This window comes from Crinia signifera, chromosome 5, assembly GCF_055691185.1.
Source record: "Crinia signifera chromosome 5, ASM5569118v1, whole genome shotgun sequence".
Taxonomy (NCBI): domain Eukaryota; kingdom Metazoa; phylum Chordata; class Amphibia; order Anura; family Myobatrachidae; genus Crinia; species Crinia signifera.
The window spans coordinates 5189699-5204794 of record NC_139221.1 but is presented as its reverse complement, the minus strand read 5'-3'; the positions used below and the strand labels follow the sequence as shown (position 1 = coordinate 5204794).

The following is a 15096-nucleotide window of genomic DNA, read 5'->3' as shown; positions in this document are numbered from 1 at the left end:
GGAACAGATGATATGGAGAGTGAGGTTACAAGAGGAGGATAGTGAGTGGAGGAACAGATGATATGGAGGGTGAGGCTACAGGAGGAGGAGAGTGAGTGGAGGAACAGATGATATGGACGGTGAGGTTACAGGAGGAGGAGAGCGAGTGGAGGAACAGATGATATGGGGGTGAGGCTACAGGAGGAGGAGAGTGAGTGGAGGAACAGATGATATGGAGGGTGAGGTTACAGGTGGAGAGTGAGTGGAGGAACAGATGATATGGAGAGTGAGGTTACAAGAGGAGGATAGTGAGTGGAGGAACAGATGATATGGAGGGTGAGGCTACAGGAGGAGGAGAGTGAGTGGAGGAACAGATGATATGGACGGTGAGGTTACAGGAGGAGGAGAGCGAGTGGAGGAACAGATGATATGGGGGTGAGGCTACAGGAGGAGGAGAGTGAGTGGAGGAACAGATGATATGGAGGGTGAGGTTACAGGTGGAGAGTGAGTGGAGGAACAGATGATATGGAGAGTGAGGTTACAGGAGGAGGATAGTGAGTGGAGGAACAGATGATATGGAGGGTGAGGCTACAGGAGGAGGATAGTGAGTGGAGGAACAGATGATATGGAGGGTGAGGCTACAGGAGGAGGAGAGTGAGTGGAGGAACAGATGATATGGACGGTGAGGTTACAGGTGGAGAGTGAGTGGAGGAACAGATGATATGGGGGTGAGGCTACAGGAGGAGGAGAGTGAGTGGAGGAACAGATGATATGGAGAGTGAGGTTACAGGAGGAGGATAGTGAGTGGAGGAACAGATGATATGGAGGGTGAGGCTACAGGAGGAGGAGAGTGAGTGGAGGAACAGATGATATGGAGGGTGAGGTTACAGGAGGAGGAGAGTGAGTGGAGGAACAGATGATATGGAGGGTGAGGTTACAGGTGGAGAGTGAGTGGAGGAACAGATGATATGGAGGGTGAGGCTACAGGAGGAGGAGAGTGAGTGGAGGAACAGATGATATGGAGAGTGAGGTTACAGGAGGAGGATAGTGAGTGGAGGAACAGATGATATGGAGAGTGAGGCTACAGGAGGAGGAGAGCGAGTGGAGGAACAGATGATATGGAGGGTGAGGTTACAGGAGGATGATAGTGAGTGGAGGAACAGATGATATGGAGAGTGAGGCTTCAGGAAGAGGAGAGCAAGTGGAGTAACAGATGATATGGAGGGTGAGGTTACAGGAAGAGAGTGAGTGGAGGAACAGATGATATGGAGGGTGAGGCTACAGGAGGAGGAGAGGGAGTGGAGGAACAGATGATATGGAGAGTGAGGTTACAGGAGGAGGAGAGCGAGTGGAGGAACAGATGATATGGAGAGTGAGGTTACAGGAGGAGGAGAGCGAGTGGAGGAACAGATGATATGGAGAGTGAGGTTACAGGAAGAGAGTGAGTGGAGGAACAGATGATATGGAGGGTGAGGTTACAGTAGGAGCAGAGCGAGTGGAGGAACAGATTATATGGAGAGTGAGGTTACAGGAGGAGGAGAGCGAGTGGAGGAACAGATGATATGGAGAGTGAGGTTACAGGAAGAGAGTGAGTGGAGGAACAGATGATATGGAGGGTGAGGTTACAGGAGGAGGAGAGTGAGTGGAGGAACAGATGATATGGAGGGTGAGGTTACAGGAGGAGGAGAGCGAATGGAGGAACAGATGATATGAAGGGTGAGGTTACAGGAGGAGGAGAGCGAGTGGAGGAACAGATGATATGGAGAGTGAGGTTACAGGAGGAGGAGAGCGAGTGGAGGAACAGATGATATGGAGAGTGAGGTTACAGGAAGAGGAGAGCGAGTGGAGTAACAGATGATATGGAGGGTGAGGCTACAGGAGGAGGAGAGCGAGTGGAGGAACAGATGATATGGAGGGTGAGGCTACAGGAGGAGGAGAGTGAGTGGAGGAACAGATGATATGGAGTGTGAGGCTACAGGAGGAGGAGAGTGAGTGGAGGAACAGATGATATGGAGGGTGAGGTTACAGGAGGAGGAGAGTGAGTGGAGTAACAGATGATATGGAGGGTGAGGTTACAGGAGGAGGAGAGTGAGTGGAGTAACAGATGATATGGAGGGTGAGGTTACAGGAGGAGCAGAGCGAGTGGATTAACAGATGATATGGAGGGTGAGGCTACAGGAGGAGGAGAGCGAGTGGAGGAACTGATGATATGGAGGGTGAGGTTACAGGAGGAGCAGAGCGAGTGGATTAACAGATGATATGGAGGGTGAGGCTACAGGAGGAGGAGAGTGAGTGGAGGAACAGATGATATGGAGAGTGAGGTTACAGGAGGAGGATAGTGAGTGGAGGAACAGATGATATGGAGAGTGAGGCTACAGGAGGAGGAGAGCGAGTGGAGGAACAGATGATATGGAGGGTGAGGTTACAGGAGGATGATAGTGAGTGGAGGAACAGATGATATGGAGAGTGAGGCTTCAGGAAGAGGAGAGCAAGTGGAGTAACAGATGATATGGAGGGTGAGGTTACAGGAAGAGAGTGAGTGGAGGAACAGATGATATGGAGGGTGAGGCTACAGGAGGAGGAGAGGGAGTGGAGGAACAGATGATATGGAGAGTGAGGTTACAGGAGGAGGAGAGCGAGTGGAGGAACAGATGATATGGAGAGTGAGGTTACAGGAGGAGGAGAGCGAGTGGAGGAACAGATGATATGGAGAGTGAGGTTACAGGAAGAGAGTGAGTGGAGGAACAGATGATATGGAGGGTGAGGTTACAGGAGGAGCAGAGCGAGTGGAGGAACAGATTATATGGAGAGTGAGGTTACAGGAGGAGGAGAGCGAGTGGAGGAACAGATGATATGGAGAGTGAGGTTACAGGAAGAGAGTGAGTGGAGGAACAGATGATATGGAGGGTGAGGTTACAGGAGGAGGAGAGTGAGTGGAGTAACAGATGATATGGAGGGTGAGGTTACAGGAGGAGGAGAGCGAATGGAGGAACAGATGATATGAAGGGTGAGGTTACAGGAGGAGGAGAGCGAGTGGAGGAACAGATGATATGGAGAGTGAGGTTACAGGAGGAGGAGAGCGAGTGGAGGAACAGATGATATGGAGAGTGAGGTTACAGGAAGAGGAGAGCGAGTGGAGTAACAGATGATATGGAGGGTGAGGCTACAGGAGGAGAAGAGCGAGTGGAGGAACAGATGATATGGAGGGTGAGGCTACAGGAGGAGGAGAGTGAGTGGAGGAACAGATGATATGGAGTGTGAGGCTACAGGAGGAGGAGAGTGAGTGGAGGAACAGATTATATGGAGGTTGAGGTTACAGGAGGAGGAGAGTGAGTGGAGTAACAGATGATATGGAGGGTGAGGTTACAGGAGGAGCAGAGCGAGTGGAGGAACAGATGATATGGAGGTTGAGGTTACAGGAAGAGGAGAGCGAGTGGATTAACAGATGATATGGAGGGTGAGGCTACAGGAGGAGGAGAGCGAGTGGAGGAACTGATGATATGGAGGGTGAGGTTACAGGAGGAGCAGAGCGAGTGGAGGAACAGATGATATGAAGGGTGAGGTTACAGGAGGAGGAGAGCGAGTGGATTAACAGATGATATGGAGGGTGAGGTTACAGGAGGAGGAGAGTGAGTGGAGGAACAGATGATATGGAGGGTGAGGTTACAGGAGGAGGAGAGTGAGGCTGCAAAAAAAGAGTGATAAGAAATAAGAGTGTGAGTAGAGGACGATGATGGTGATGATAATATAAGAGTGACGGTTACGATGGTAACATGAGTGTGAGTGGAGGACACTGATGACGATGATGATCACGATGGTAATATGAGTGTGAGTGGAGAACACTGGCACATTAGGATAATTATGGTAAGGGAGACATACCCAGCAGATACAGGGGACAGTAGGGACGTATTGGTTGGTATATACTGCTAAGTGACTGGCAGCAGGAAGGTGACCCACCTCCGTCAGCTCCACGTTGATAGGATCCCCGATGACCGTGTCATCCTCCTGTCTGTATCCCGCATACCGAATTAGCTGACTGTTCCAGATCCTGAAATCTGAGGTTCCATCTTTTCTCTGAGGGAAGATGGTGATGGCCGACCTGTGGACAGAACGCAGAGGAGTGACAGAACGCTACGGCTGGAGGTCAGAGTCACCTGTATTTGGTGGCATGTGGATGTCAGCGCTGTACACAGAGCCAATCTTATCTGGGGGAACATCAGGGTAACCCTCCTAGCTGTGACGATCAGGTGACTACGATATAAAGAGACTCTCATCGCAGAAAGTAGTTATTAAGTTCACACCAAGAGATACTCTGTTACTCTGGAGGTACTAATAGTAAGAGGTAACAATACTAAATACATATATGATCATAACTATTTGAAGACCCCTAAGTCTAGGAAAAATGCCTTATTCTGTTATTGCCAGCCTGATTCAAGTAATATAGGCCGCCCCATGTCATCGCTGGTGGAACCCTCATGATATATAGGGTGAAGCCCTACTTCTGTAAAAGAGGCCTCTCTAACGAGAAGGCTTTTATTAACCTCAGTGTTCTCTCTGATCACAGTACTCACCACTCTTCATCAGGACTCACTCAGATGGTCAACCACTCCAGAGACCTGGTCCATTCACTGATGCCAACAGGACCTTAACTAGAGGTCAGAGTGAGCCACCAAGCTAGCCGGCCTGATAATAGTTGTCATGGCCTACACAATCACAATATTGGTCCTACAATATCTCTAAGGACTACAGGATCCTGGTAGGAACAATAGTGTTAGTGACATGACCACGAAGGACATTTATAGACACCAACACCATGGTCCACCTCGAAGGCTTGATTCTGGCTCATAACATTTGGTGGCGGAGTGTCCCAGACCATTAGTAATGGCAGCGGTCACCACAATGAGGAGAACAACCATTCTGTTTTCAGCAAGAAGAATGACTAACAAAAAATACCAGGCAGACAGCTGCCCCAAACTAGCGGGTAACCATAGCAGCACAAAAGCAGGACCAGGATGGAACCTCCGCTATGATAAATGGTGATTCCTACAGTTTATGTACACCAGCTGACTCCATGAATGATAAAATATCATTACTCCAGATGAAGGCCACAGTGACCTGCACTCATTCCATACCTGATGTTCCCTTTATTCGTGGCATATTTGATGTGGTTACAAATGTAGGTGAACATCTCATGCGTGGTTCTACAGTCCCTGGCATCAAACACCTGCAGAGAGAAGCAGACCTTCAGGTCACTGGACAGGACATGGAAAGACCCTATTCACAGAGACATTGGGGGTTATTTTGGTTCACTCTTTCTGACAAATTCCTTCTTCGATGGACAAAACCATGTGCACTGCAGGTGGGGCAGATGTAAAATGGACAAAACCATGTGCACTGCAGGTGGGGCAGATGTAAAATGTGCAGAGAGAATTAGATTTGGCGTGGGGTTTTACTTCAATATTATCATCTATATTGCAGTGTACAAATAAAGCAGCCAGTATTTACCCCGCACAGAAACAAAATAACTCACCCAAATCTAATTCTCTCTGCACAAGTTACATCTGCCCCCTGCAGTGCACATGGTTTTGTCCATCTAAGATAGAATTTGTCAGAAAGAGTGAACCAGAATGACCCCCATTGTAACTATCCACAGATGTACAAACTAGGAGCTCCCCACTTTTATCCTCCAAACTTCACCAGTGGCAACGTACCTGAAGCTTTGACCACTGAATCCTGCCCACACATCGGGCGGCGTTCCTCCAAGCCTGCTTGGCCCCGAAGATCAGCTCAGTCTCCTTAAGTTGATAGGTTCCTGTGTTATGAATCTCCTGTTCCACCTCCTTCAGGCGCTCCACGTGAGACTTCGACTGCGATCTGGTGGAACAATGGAAATTAAATCTTTGCAAATTCTCGGACCACTGGTGTCAGGAAAGACCTATACATTTTTTTTAAAGAAAACTTTATTAAATAAATGAGAGGTGAGATGAGGACCATGACTTAAGCTCAAGATTCTGGGGGAAATGTCATATTTAGGGAAATGGATGGGAAGAGGTGGCCTGGGATACTGTGATGTTATACTGTGTAATAAATACAGTTCATGCTCATTTCATTTAAGTGAGACGCCTCTCTGCAGCAGTTATTAGATGTCATCATCAGCAGGGAATTTCTTCCTCGTCACACTGTACATATGAAGTTGTTATTTAAAAAAAACGTTATATTATATCAGATAAAGCCAAGGATGAGCCACCAAACCAGGAACAAGCATTCCAGCCAGGGACGAGCCACCAAACCAGGAACAAGCATTCCAGCCAGGGATGAGCCACCAAGCCAGGGATGAGCCACCAAACCAGGAACAAGCATTCCAGCCAGGGATGAGCCACCAAACCAGGAACAAGCATTCCAGCCAGGGATGAGCCACCAAGCCAGGGATGAGCCACCAAACCAGGAACAAGCATTCCAGCCAGGGATGAGCCACCAAGCCAGGGATGAGCCACCAACTCAGGGACGAGCCACCAAGCCATTGACAAACGACCAAGCCAGGGATGAACAATCCAGCCAGGGATGAACAATCCAGCCAGTGACAAGCCACCAAGCCAGGGACGAGCCACCAAGGCAGGGACAAGGAATCCAGCCAGGGATGAGCCAGCAAACCAGGGACAAGTAATCCAGCCAGGGATGAGCCACCAATCCAGGGATGAGCAATCCAGCCAGGGACGAGCCACCAAGCCATTGACAAACGACCAAGCCAGGGATGAACAATCCAGCCAGGGACTAGCAATCCAACCAGTGACAAACCACCAAGCCATGGATGAGCCACCAAGCCAGGGACGAGCCACCAAACCAGGGACAGGCAATCCAGCCAGGGATGATTAATCCAGCCAGGGACAAGCCACCAAGCCAGGGATGAGCCACCAAGCCAGGGATGAGTAATCCAGCCAGGGATGAGTAATCCAGCCAGGGATAAACCACCAAGCCAGGAATGAGCAATCCAGCCAGTGATGAGAAACCAAGGCAGGGATGAGCAATCCAGCAATGGATAAGTAAACTGGCCAGGGACGAGCCACCAAGGCAGGGATAAGTCACCAGAAATGGCTCAGTGGTATTCGGCAGCTGGTCCGGTCAACTCTAGAAGATGCAGGTTTGTTCCACTGTCCACCTAGAGCCCCCGGCCAGATGCTGCATAGCACAAAGGTGATATAAACAGGGGCTCTCCGGTTATTTAAATTGTGGGTCAACAGTGTCTATTTCCACAGTCAATAGGTCAGCATCCAATGGTTGACATGCAATAGGTCGATATAGACATGCCTGGTGAACCATGGAGTGAACATGGATGTTAAATTATGAAGAAAAACTTAATGATGGACCTTTTCACTATATTAACCGTGTTTCAACGTTGAACATATGATGTTGACCTATTGACTGTCGACCATAGTTTTGGCCAGTTGATTGCGTTACTGGATTGAACCAGGCCCTTTGCTGGTAATCTGAACGAGGTTTCTCCCTCCACCCACCGGTTATTCCATCACTTCTGTGGCTACGCATATTACATCTATTACCCCCCATGTGGCCATATATATTGGAGGCCCTATCCCGTGGGTCCATTGCTGTTGACCAATCACCGTTTGATGGAGGTATAGTACTGGTTGATGAAGTCCTTGGCCTTGGGGAGAAGTTCTTCTGCAACCTTTGGTTCTTGCGGTTGAGGACATGACATCTGGGGTGGAAACATCACGGAGCCCAGGCATCGGGCTCTGGTGCAGGCCACATCCTAAATGTAAGACATCAGAGACATTAGTGGCAGGAATATTATGTGGACTATGTTACCGCCCCCTGGGAAGCCTCCAGCAGTGTTACCTGCAGGGTATTATTACCGCCCCCTTGGAATCCTATAGCAGTGTTACGTGCAGGGTATTGTTACCGCCCCCTGGGAAGCCTCCAGCAGTGTTACGTGCAGGGTATTGTTACCGCCCCCTGGGAATCCTCCAGTAGTGTTACGTGTAGGGTATTGTTACCGCCTCCTGGGTAGCCTCCAGCAGTGTTACCTGCAGGGTATTGTTACCGCCCCCTGGGAAGCCTCCAGCAGTGTTACGTGCAGGGTATTGTTACCGCCCCCTAGGAATCCTCCAGCAGTGTTACGTGCAGGGTATTGTTACTGCCCCCTGGGTAGCCTCCAGCAATGTTACCTGCAGGGTATTGTTACCGCCCCCTGGGAAGCCTCCAGCAGTGTTACGTGTAGGGTATTGTTACCGCCCCCTGGGTAGCCTCCAGCAGTGTTACCTGCAGGTTATTGTTACCGCCCCCTGGGAAGCCTCCAGCAGCGTTACGTGCAGGGTATTGTTACCGCCCCCTGGGAAGCCTCCAGCAGCGTTACGTGCAGGGTATGGTTACCGCCCCCTGGGAAGCCTCCAGCAGCGTTACCTGCAGGGTATTGTTACCGCCCCCTGGGAAGCCTCCAGCAGCGTTACCTGCAGGGTATTGTTACCGCCCCCTGGGAAGCCTCCAGCAGCGTTACCTGCAGGGTATGGTTACCGCCCCCTGGGAAGCCTCCAGCAGCTTTACCTGCAGGGTATGGTTACCGCCCCCTGGGAAGCCTCCAGCAGCGTTACCTGCAGGGTATTGTTACCACCCCCTGGGAAGCCTCCAGCAGCGTTACCTGCAGGGTATGGTTACCGCCCCCTGGGAAGCCTCCAGCAGCGTTACCTGCAGGGTATTGTTACCGCCCCCTGGGAAGCCTCCAGCAGCGTTACCTGCAGGGTATTGTTACCACCCCCTGGGAAGCCTCCAGCAGCGTTACCTGCAGGGTATGGTTACCGCCCCCTGGGAAGCCTCCAGCAGCTTTACCTGCAGGGTATTGTTACCGCCCCTTGGGAAGCCTCCAGCAGCGTTACCTGCAGGGTATTGTTACCGCCCCCTGGGAAGCCTCCAGCAGTGTTACCTGCAGGGTATTGTTACCGCCCCCTGGGAAGCCTCCAGCAGTGTTACCTGCAGGGTATTGTTACCGCCCCCTGGGAAGCCTCCAGCAGCGTTACCTGCAGGGTATTGTTACTGCCTGAGTCTGCAACATGTTGGGGTCAATAAAGTAAAGCGTGAGTCAGCTTATGCCACCAGAAAGGCAGAGTGCCGCACTTACAGAAGCCTTTACTCCCAGTGGACGTCAATATGTGGCTGTAACCTGTACAGGAAGGTAGAACACAAGGCCACCCATCCTGTGTCTCTTCCCAATAAAACACACCCATATTTATTTCACAATAACCCACTTCTTAGACCCACAATCACTACTCTATTAGGATTCCTGAGGCAACTCAAGAAATTCAACATCCCGCAGGAGCTGCTGCTCATCTTCTACACTGCCATAGTAGAGTCTGTCCTTTGCTCCTCGATCACAATCTGGTTCGGAGGAGCAAACGAGAATGACAGACGAAGGTTGCAAAGAGTGGTGAGGATGGCAGAAAAGATCATTGGGGCGGAGCTCCCCACTGTCCAAGAACTATACCTAGCCAGGGTCAATAAGCGTGCAGGAAAGATCTTGGCGGACAAGCTACACCCTGGCCACAACCTGTTTGAACCCCTTCCGTCAGGCAGAAAAAATTCCAAGCATACGCAAGTATACCTGGCCAATAAAGATGATTCGGATTCTATTATTAAATAAAATATTCTCTTCTTTGTTGAACCACTGTTATTCCACAGGAAACTCTTCTGACTTTTCTTCTGTCCTCTGTATTCCTAAAGGGATTACATAAGAACCACCGCCACTGCATTCTCTGAGCGCCTGCAACTGAATGTCTGCTTGTGATTGGCTTAAAGAATTTTCAGTCAATTCAGGTCACCATCAGTAAGTGACGGGAGGTCTCGGTGATAGGATCAGTTTATCTAGGAATTTTGCTTCCTCCCATTGAATTACAGAAAGAAGGATTTCCCATCTAATCACAGGCAAAATAATTTCCCAATAAATAACAATAATTTCCTTTAAAATCACAGAAGACAGAAGATTCCCCAGTGAATTAGAGTAGAATTCCTCACTGAGGGCCTTATTTTGGTTCATTCTTTCTGACAAAATCCTTCTTAGATGGACAAAATCATGTGCACTGCAGGGGGGGCAGATGTAACATGTGCAGAGAGAATTAGATTTGGGTGAGTAATTTTGTTTCTGTGCAGGGAAAATACTGACTGCTTTATTTTTACACTGCAATATAGATCTCACTTTGAAGTAAAACCCCACCCAAATCTAATTCTCTCTGCACAAGTAACACCTGCCCCACCTGCAGTGCACATGGTTTTGCCCATCTAAGAAGGATTTTGTCAGAAAGAATGAACCAAAATAAGGCCCTGAATTACAAAAAAACCCTACTGAATAACAGAATATTTACACACCAAATAACAGAAGAAAATCCAACTGAATTACAGAATAATTACCCACTGAATTGCAAAACATTTATCCACTGAATTACAGAATAATTACCATTTGAATTGTAGAATATTTACCCACTGAATTACGTAATATTTACCCACTGATGTACAGAAGAAATTTGCTCTGAATTACAGAATATTTACCCACTGAATAACAGAAGAATTTCCCACTGAATTACAGAATATTTACCCACTGAATAACAGAAGAATTTCCATAGAATCACAGAAGAATTTCACACTGAATTACCGAAAAATTACCCTTTGAATTGTAGAATATTTACCCACTGAATTACAGAATATTTACCAACTGAATTACAGGATATTTACCCAAGGAATAACATAAAATATACCCACTGAATAACAGAAGAATGTCCCACTGATTTACTGAATAATAGAAGACATTTCCACTGAATAACATAATAATTAACCTTTGAATTTTAACAGTTTTATCCACTGAATTACAAAAAAATTCCCACTGAAAAAGAGAAGAAATTCCCACTGAATTACAGAATATTTACCCACTGAATTACAGAACAATTTCCCATAGAATCAAATAAGAAATTCCCACTGAATTACAGAACATTTACAGAAGAATTTCCCACTGAATTACAGAATAATTACCATTTGAATTGCAGAATATTTACCCACTGAATTATGTAATATTTATCTACCGATGTACAGAATACTTACATACTGAAATACAGAATATTTACCCACTGATTTACAGAAGATACTTGTTTCCTAGCACGGCCACACCGATTTGTATCGGGGTGGTCGTGTCGGAAAAATTGCGTCGGTCGCATCGCATGCGATCTGACTGACCCGATTTTTACATTGAATCAAATGTGAATAGGGTCCCTGGGACCCTATTTTACATTGGATTCAATGTAAAATATTCCCCAGACCCCCAATTTTAACCCCTCAACGCCACCCCACGATTGACGCCAACCCGAAGCGTGGCGAGCGCAGCGAGCCCGCGAGGGGCGGCGGTGCGCATCCTCCGACCTTTTCATACCCCTACTATCCACGTCGGCGTGGAGTTGAGAATATAAAGTGTGGCGAGCGCAGTGAGCCACCGAGCCCGAACCTTGGCGAGCGCAGCGAGCCCCGCGAGGGGATGCGTATAACTTCACAGGTATACGCGTGCGCTCGCCACGCTTCAGGCTCGGTGGCTCGCTGCGCTCGCCACACTTTATATTCTCAACTCCACACCGACGTGGACAGTAGGGGTATGAAAAGGTCGGAGGACCCGCACCGCCGCCCCTCGCGGGCTCGCTGCGCTCACCACGCTTCGGGTTGGCTCAATCGTGGGGTGACGACGGGGCCATATACAATGTGATATGGGTCATATTGGCCCATTTCACATTGTTTCCTATGTGAGATGGACTTAATCAAGTCCATCTCATCTTGTGCCATTATAATGGCACAAGACCGACGCGATGCTCCCGATTTCAATGTTAAAAATATTTTAACTTTGAAGCCTATGGCAAAATCGCGGGCATCGCGTCGGGGGCCATGTTAATGCACGCGACCAACGCGATGCCCGCGATTTCGCCTTTTGCCGGTAAAATGGACCTGATTTTTTAAAGGAAATCGGGTCCATCGCGGGCATTGTGTACCTTAACTTTAAAGGTACACGATGCCCGCGATTGTGGGAAGAAACCGTCTAGGAAACAAGTACCGAAATTCCCACTGAATTACAGAATATTTACCCATTGAATAACAGTAGAACTTCCCATAGAATCACAGAAGTTTTTCCTACTGAATTACAGAATATTTACCCACTGAATAACAGAAGAATGTCCCACTGAATTACAGAAGAATTTCCCATATAGTTACAGAAGAATTTCCCACTGAATTACAGAATATTTACCCACTGAATAACAGAAAAAATATTCATAGAATCTCAGAGTTTACCATGAAACCACAAGCAAATGAATGTCCTGTTGAATTGCAGACATTAGAATTCCTCACACAATTACAGAAGAATTTCCCATAGAAATCACAAACCTGAATTTCCTACTGAATTGAAGACAGAATTTGCTATTGGATTACAATACAGAAAGTCATGAAGGACATATTCCTGGAAGTGAAGCTTTGCTTTAAAATATAGTAGTTAAGGCTGAATAAAGACTTGCGTCCATCAAGTTCAACCTTCGTTATTAAAGCATGCACTTTAATAAGGAAGGTTGAACTTGATGGACACAAGTCTTTATTTAGCCGTAACTACAATGTAACTGTTGCGACTCTGGGGAACATCACCGAACCACAACCCTAACTCCGTTGCCTCTAGCCGTGGTCGGTGGACGCGTGCGGTGCTAGGCTTCACCTATAACAGCCGCGTTCCACAGAGCTGGTTATGCCGGCTCGGCCCTCGATGCCACCAGGTCTTACGTAGGACAACGCGTCCATCAAGGCGGCAAGATGACAAGAGGAAACGCTAACTAAAACAAAGACTGGAACGGGATACCCCAGTGACTAAGAGATGCGGACTGGAGTCTGGAGGCAAGCCCCATAAAACTATAATATATGTAACAATACACAAGGTGGAACCAGTGTTTAGTAAACTACAGAACCAGGAATGCAACTATGCAAAAGAGATGATACCAATAAATAACAATGGAGGGCAACTCCTGACTTATCTCTAAAGATGGCGAGTGGAGACCAGCGCAGGAGTTCCTCTGATCGGACGGACAGGATGGAAGCAAACACACGACTGGACTGGCACACAGGACACAGCAGGGTGACTTCACTGGAACCGGGAACACTCAGTATGCAAAACGGCAGATAGAACTATATGCTGGGCACCGGTTTTACATTTCAAGTTTGGCGCCCAGCGGCGTGTGACGTCAGCCGCTTGGATGACGCGGCCTGGAGCGTAAGTTCGGGTCGTTGCCTACCAACGCCTGACACTTCCGTCCTGAGCGCCCGGCTGCTGCTGGGGAAGATGGCGTCGCCCGCTGTGTCCTGAAGCCCCAGTGCTGCCGGAAGCAGAAGGACCGCGGCGGCATCTAACAGTAACTATGCACATACATCCATGTTGTGGTTCAATTATACTACCAATATATAAGGAGTACTGCGGGAGCTCCAGGTCCACCACCTGCTATTGCATCTGGAGCTACCGCATCAAGGACTGAACCCCAGGATCCAATAAAATCTGGATCAGGTCCCAAGAAAACTCCAGCAGGTTTATGGATACCCGCCATCCCAGTTTCCATTGATTGTCACACTCCACCCCAGGAGAGTACTCCTAGGAACAAGTGAGATACCCCCAATTGTATATATGTATGTATAAGTAATCCATGCATCCCAGATTAGGCTGTATACTTTTTATTTGTAATATGAAATACGCAATTGCTTTTTAAACCAATTTAATATTTTAATTTTTATTACTAGTAAATAAAATATTTGTGATAGCCAATTGGTCATAATTTTTATGTTAGCGCTCCACCACCAGTTTGTTTTCTTCCTTCTCTATTTTCTGGGGGCTGACCTCCCCACGGTGTGAGCAGCTTGCCGAACAACCTCCTTAAAGCGTCTGTATATACCGTTCCACCCAGGTGGTCCAGTATATATACTTTATACTAATAATATAGGTTTGGAGTGTGGAAGGAATTTGGAGTACTCAGAGTAAACCCACTCAAGCATGGTGAAAATCTATTTGCTTCATCCCTAATATACTGAAATCTGATTTAATTATATACAGGTTTTAATTGTTATTTGAACCCCTGGATGTTTTTGCCCAATAGATGATTGGACACCACCTCTCCAGGAAGAGAGACCCACAATTTTACTGCCCCGACCATAAAAAAAGATTGTCTCTTAAGGGTACGAAATCTCTTCTCTAACCTAAACTCATGCCCATGTGTCCTAGAGTCCTTCCTCAAAGCAAAGAGGGTGCCTGACAGTTCATTATATTGGTCTCTGAAGTATTTGTACATGTTAAGCATTTAACGTCTCTTTGTAGCATAAACTATCCCATTTTTTCCAATCGGTCTTCATAATTCAATGTCTCCAACCCCTTTATTTGTTGCTCTTCTTTGGACTTTTCCAGTTCTAGTACCATGTACTCCATATTCTAGCTGCGGTCTAAGCAATGCTTTATAAAGCGGAATAATTACCTCTGGGTCCCTAGACACCATGCCTCTTTATACAGGCTAGTATCAGATTAGCCTGTTTAGTAGCTACGTGACACTGAGCACTACACCCCAGTTTGTTGTCCTAGATCCTTTTCCAATTCTGATTTACCCAGTGCCACTCTGTTCAGGTTATAACTAGCACACTGGTTACGTCTCCCGAGATGCATCACCTTGTATTTATCCACATAGTGTACATATGGTAGGGTAGAGTGTAAGCCACTGGGTCGGGGACTGATGTGACTGGGCAGGATTGTGTGCGCTATTAAAGAAACTGGTAATAAATAAATAAATAAATAGGTGTCCCTTCCATGGAATTGCTGGCACGCTGAAACATGTAGTGCCGCAATAAGGTGCAGTAGTGCCCCAGCCATAATCGCTGAACTCTAGGGGTGCAAACAGGGCCATATTAAGGTGGGGTCTCAGTACCCCTGCGCCCCGTCTATCTTTAGCATAAATTTAGCTAAAGGTTTTGTGCATGGCAGTGGGGTAGTGCTGCAGCTTCACCTATCTGCCAATGTGACAGTGATTAATGGTGCTGAGCATCGGGAGCCAAGGCACACTGACTGCACAA

The 15096-nt window shown here is 47.7% G+C and overlaps 1 protein-coding gene across 1 annotated transcript in view; it reads right to left on the bottom strand.

Moving 5' to 3' along the window:
* NOS3 (nitric oxide synthase 3) overlaps nucleotides 1–15096 on the bottom strand; it is a 119464-nt gene that overhangs the window by 67304 nt on the left and 37064 nt on the right. The window contains exons 3-6 of the mRNA XM_083186549.1: nucleotides 7599–7747; nucleotides 5691–5853; nucleotides 5112–5203; nucleotides 3937–4078 (exon numbers count right to left, since the gene is read on the bottom strand). Of these exons, the coding sequence (XP_083042675.1) occupies nucleotides 3937–4078; nucleotides 5112–5203; nucleotides 5691–5853; nucleotides 7599–7747 (546 nt within the window). The remainder of the gene's footprint in view (nucleotides 1–3936; nucleotides 4079–5111; nucleotides 5204–5690; nucleotides 5854–7598; nucleotides 7748–15096) is intronic.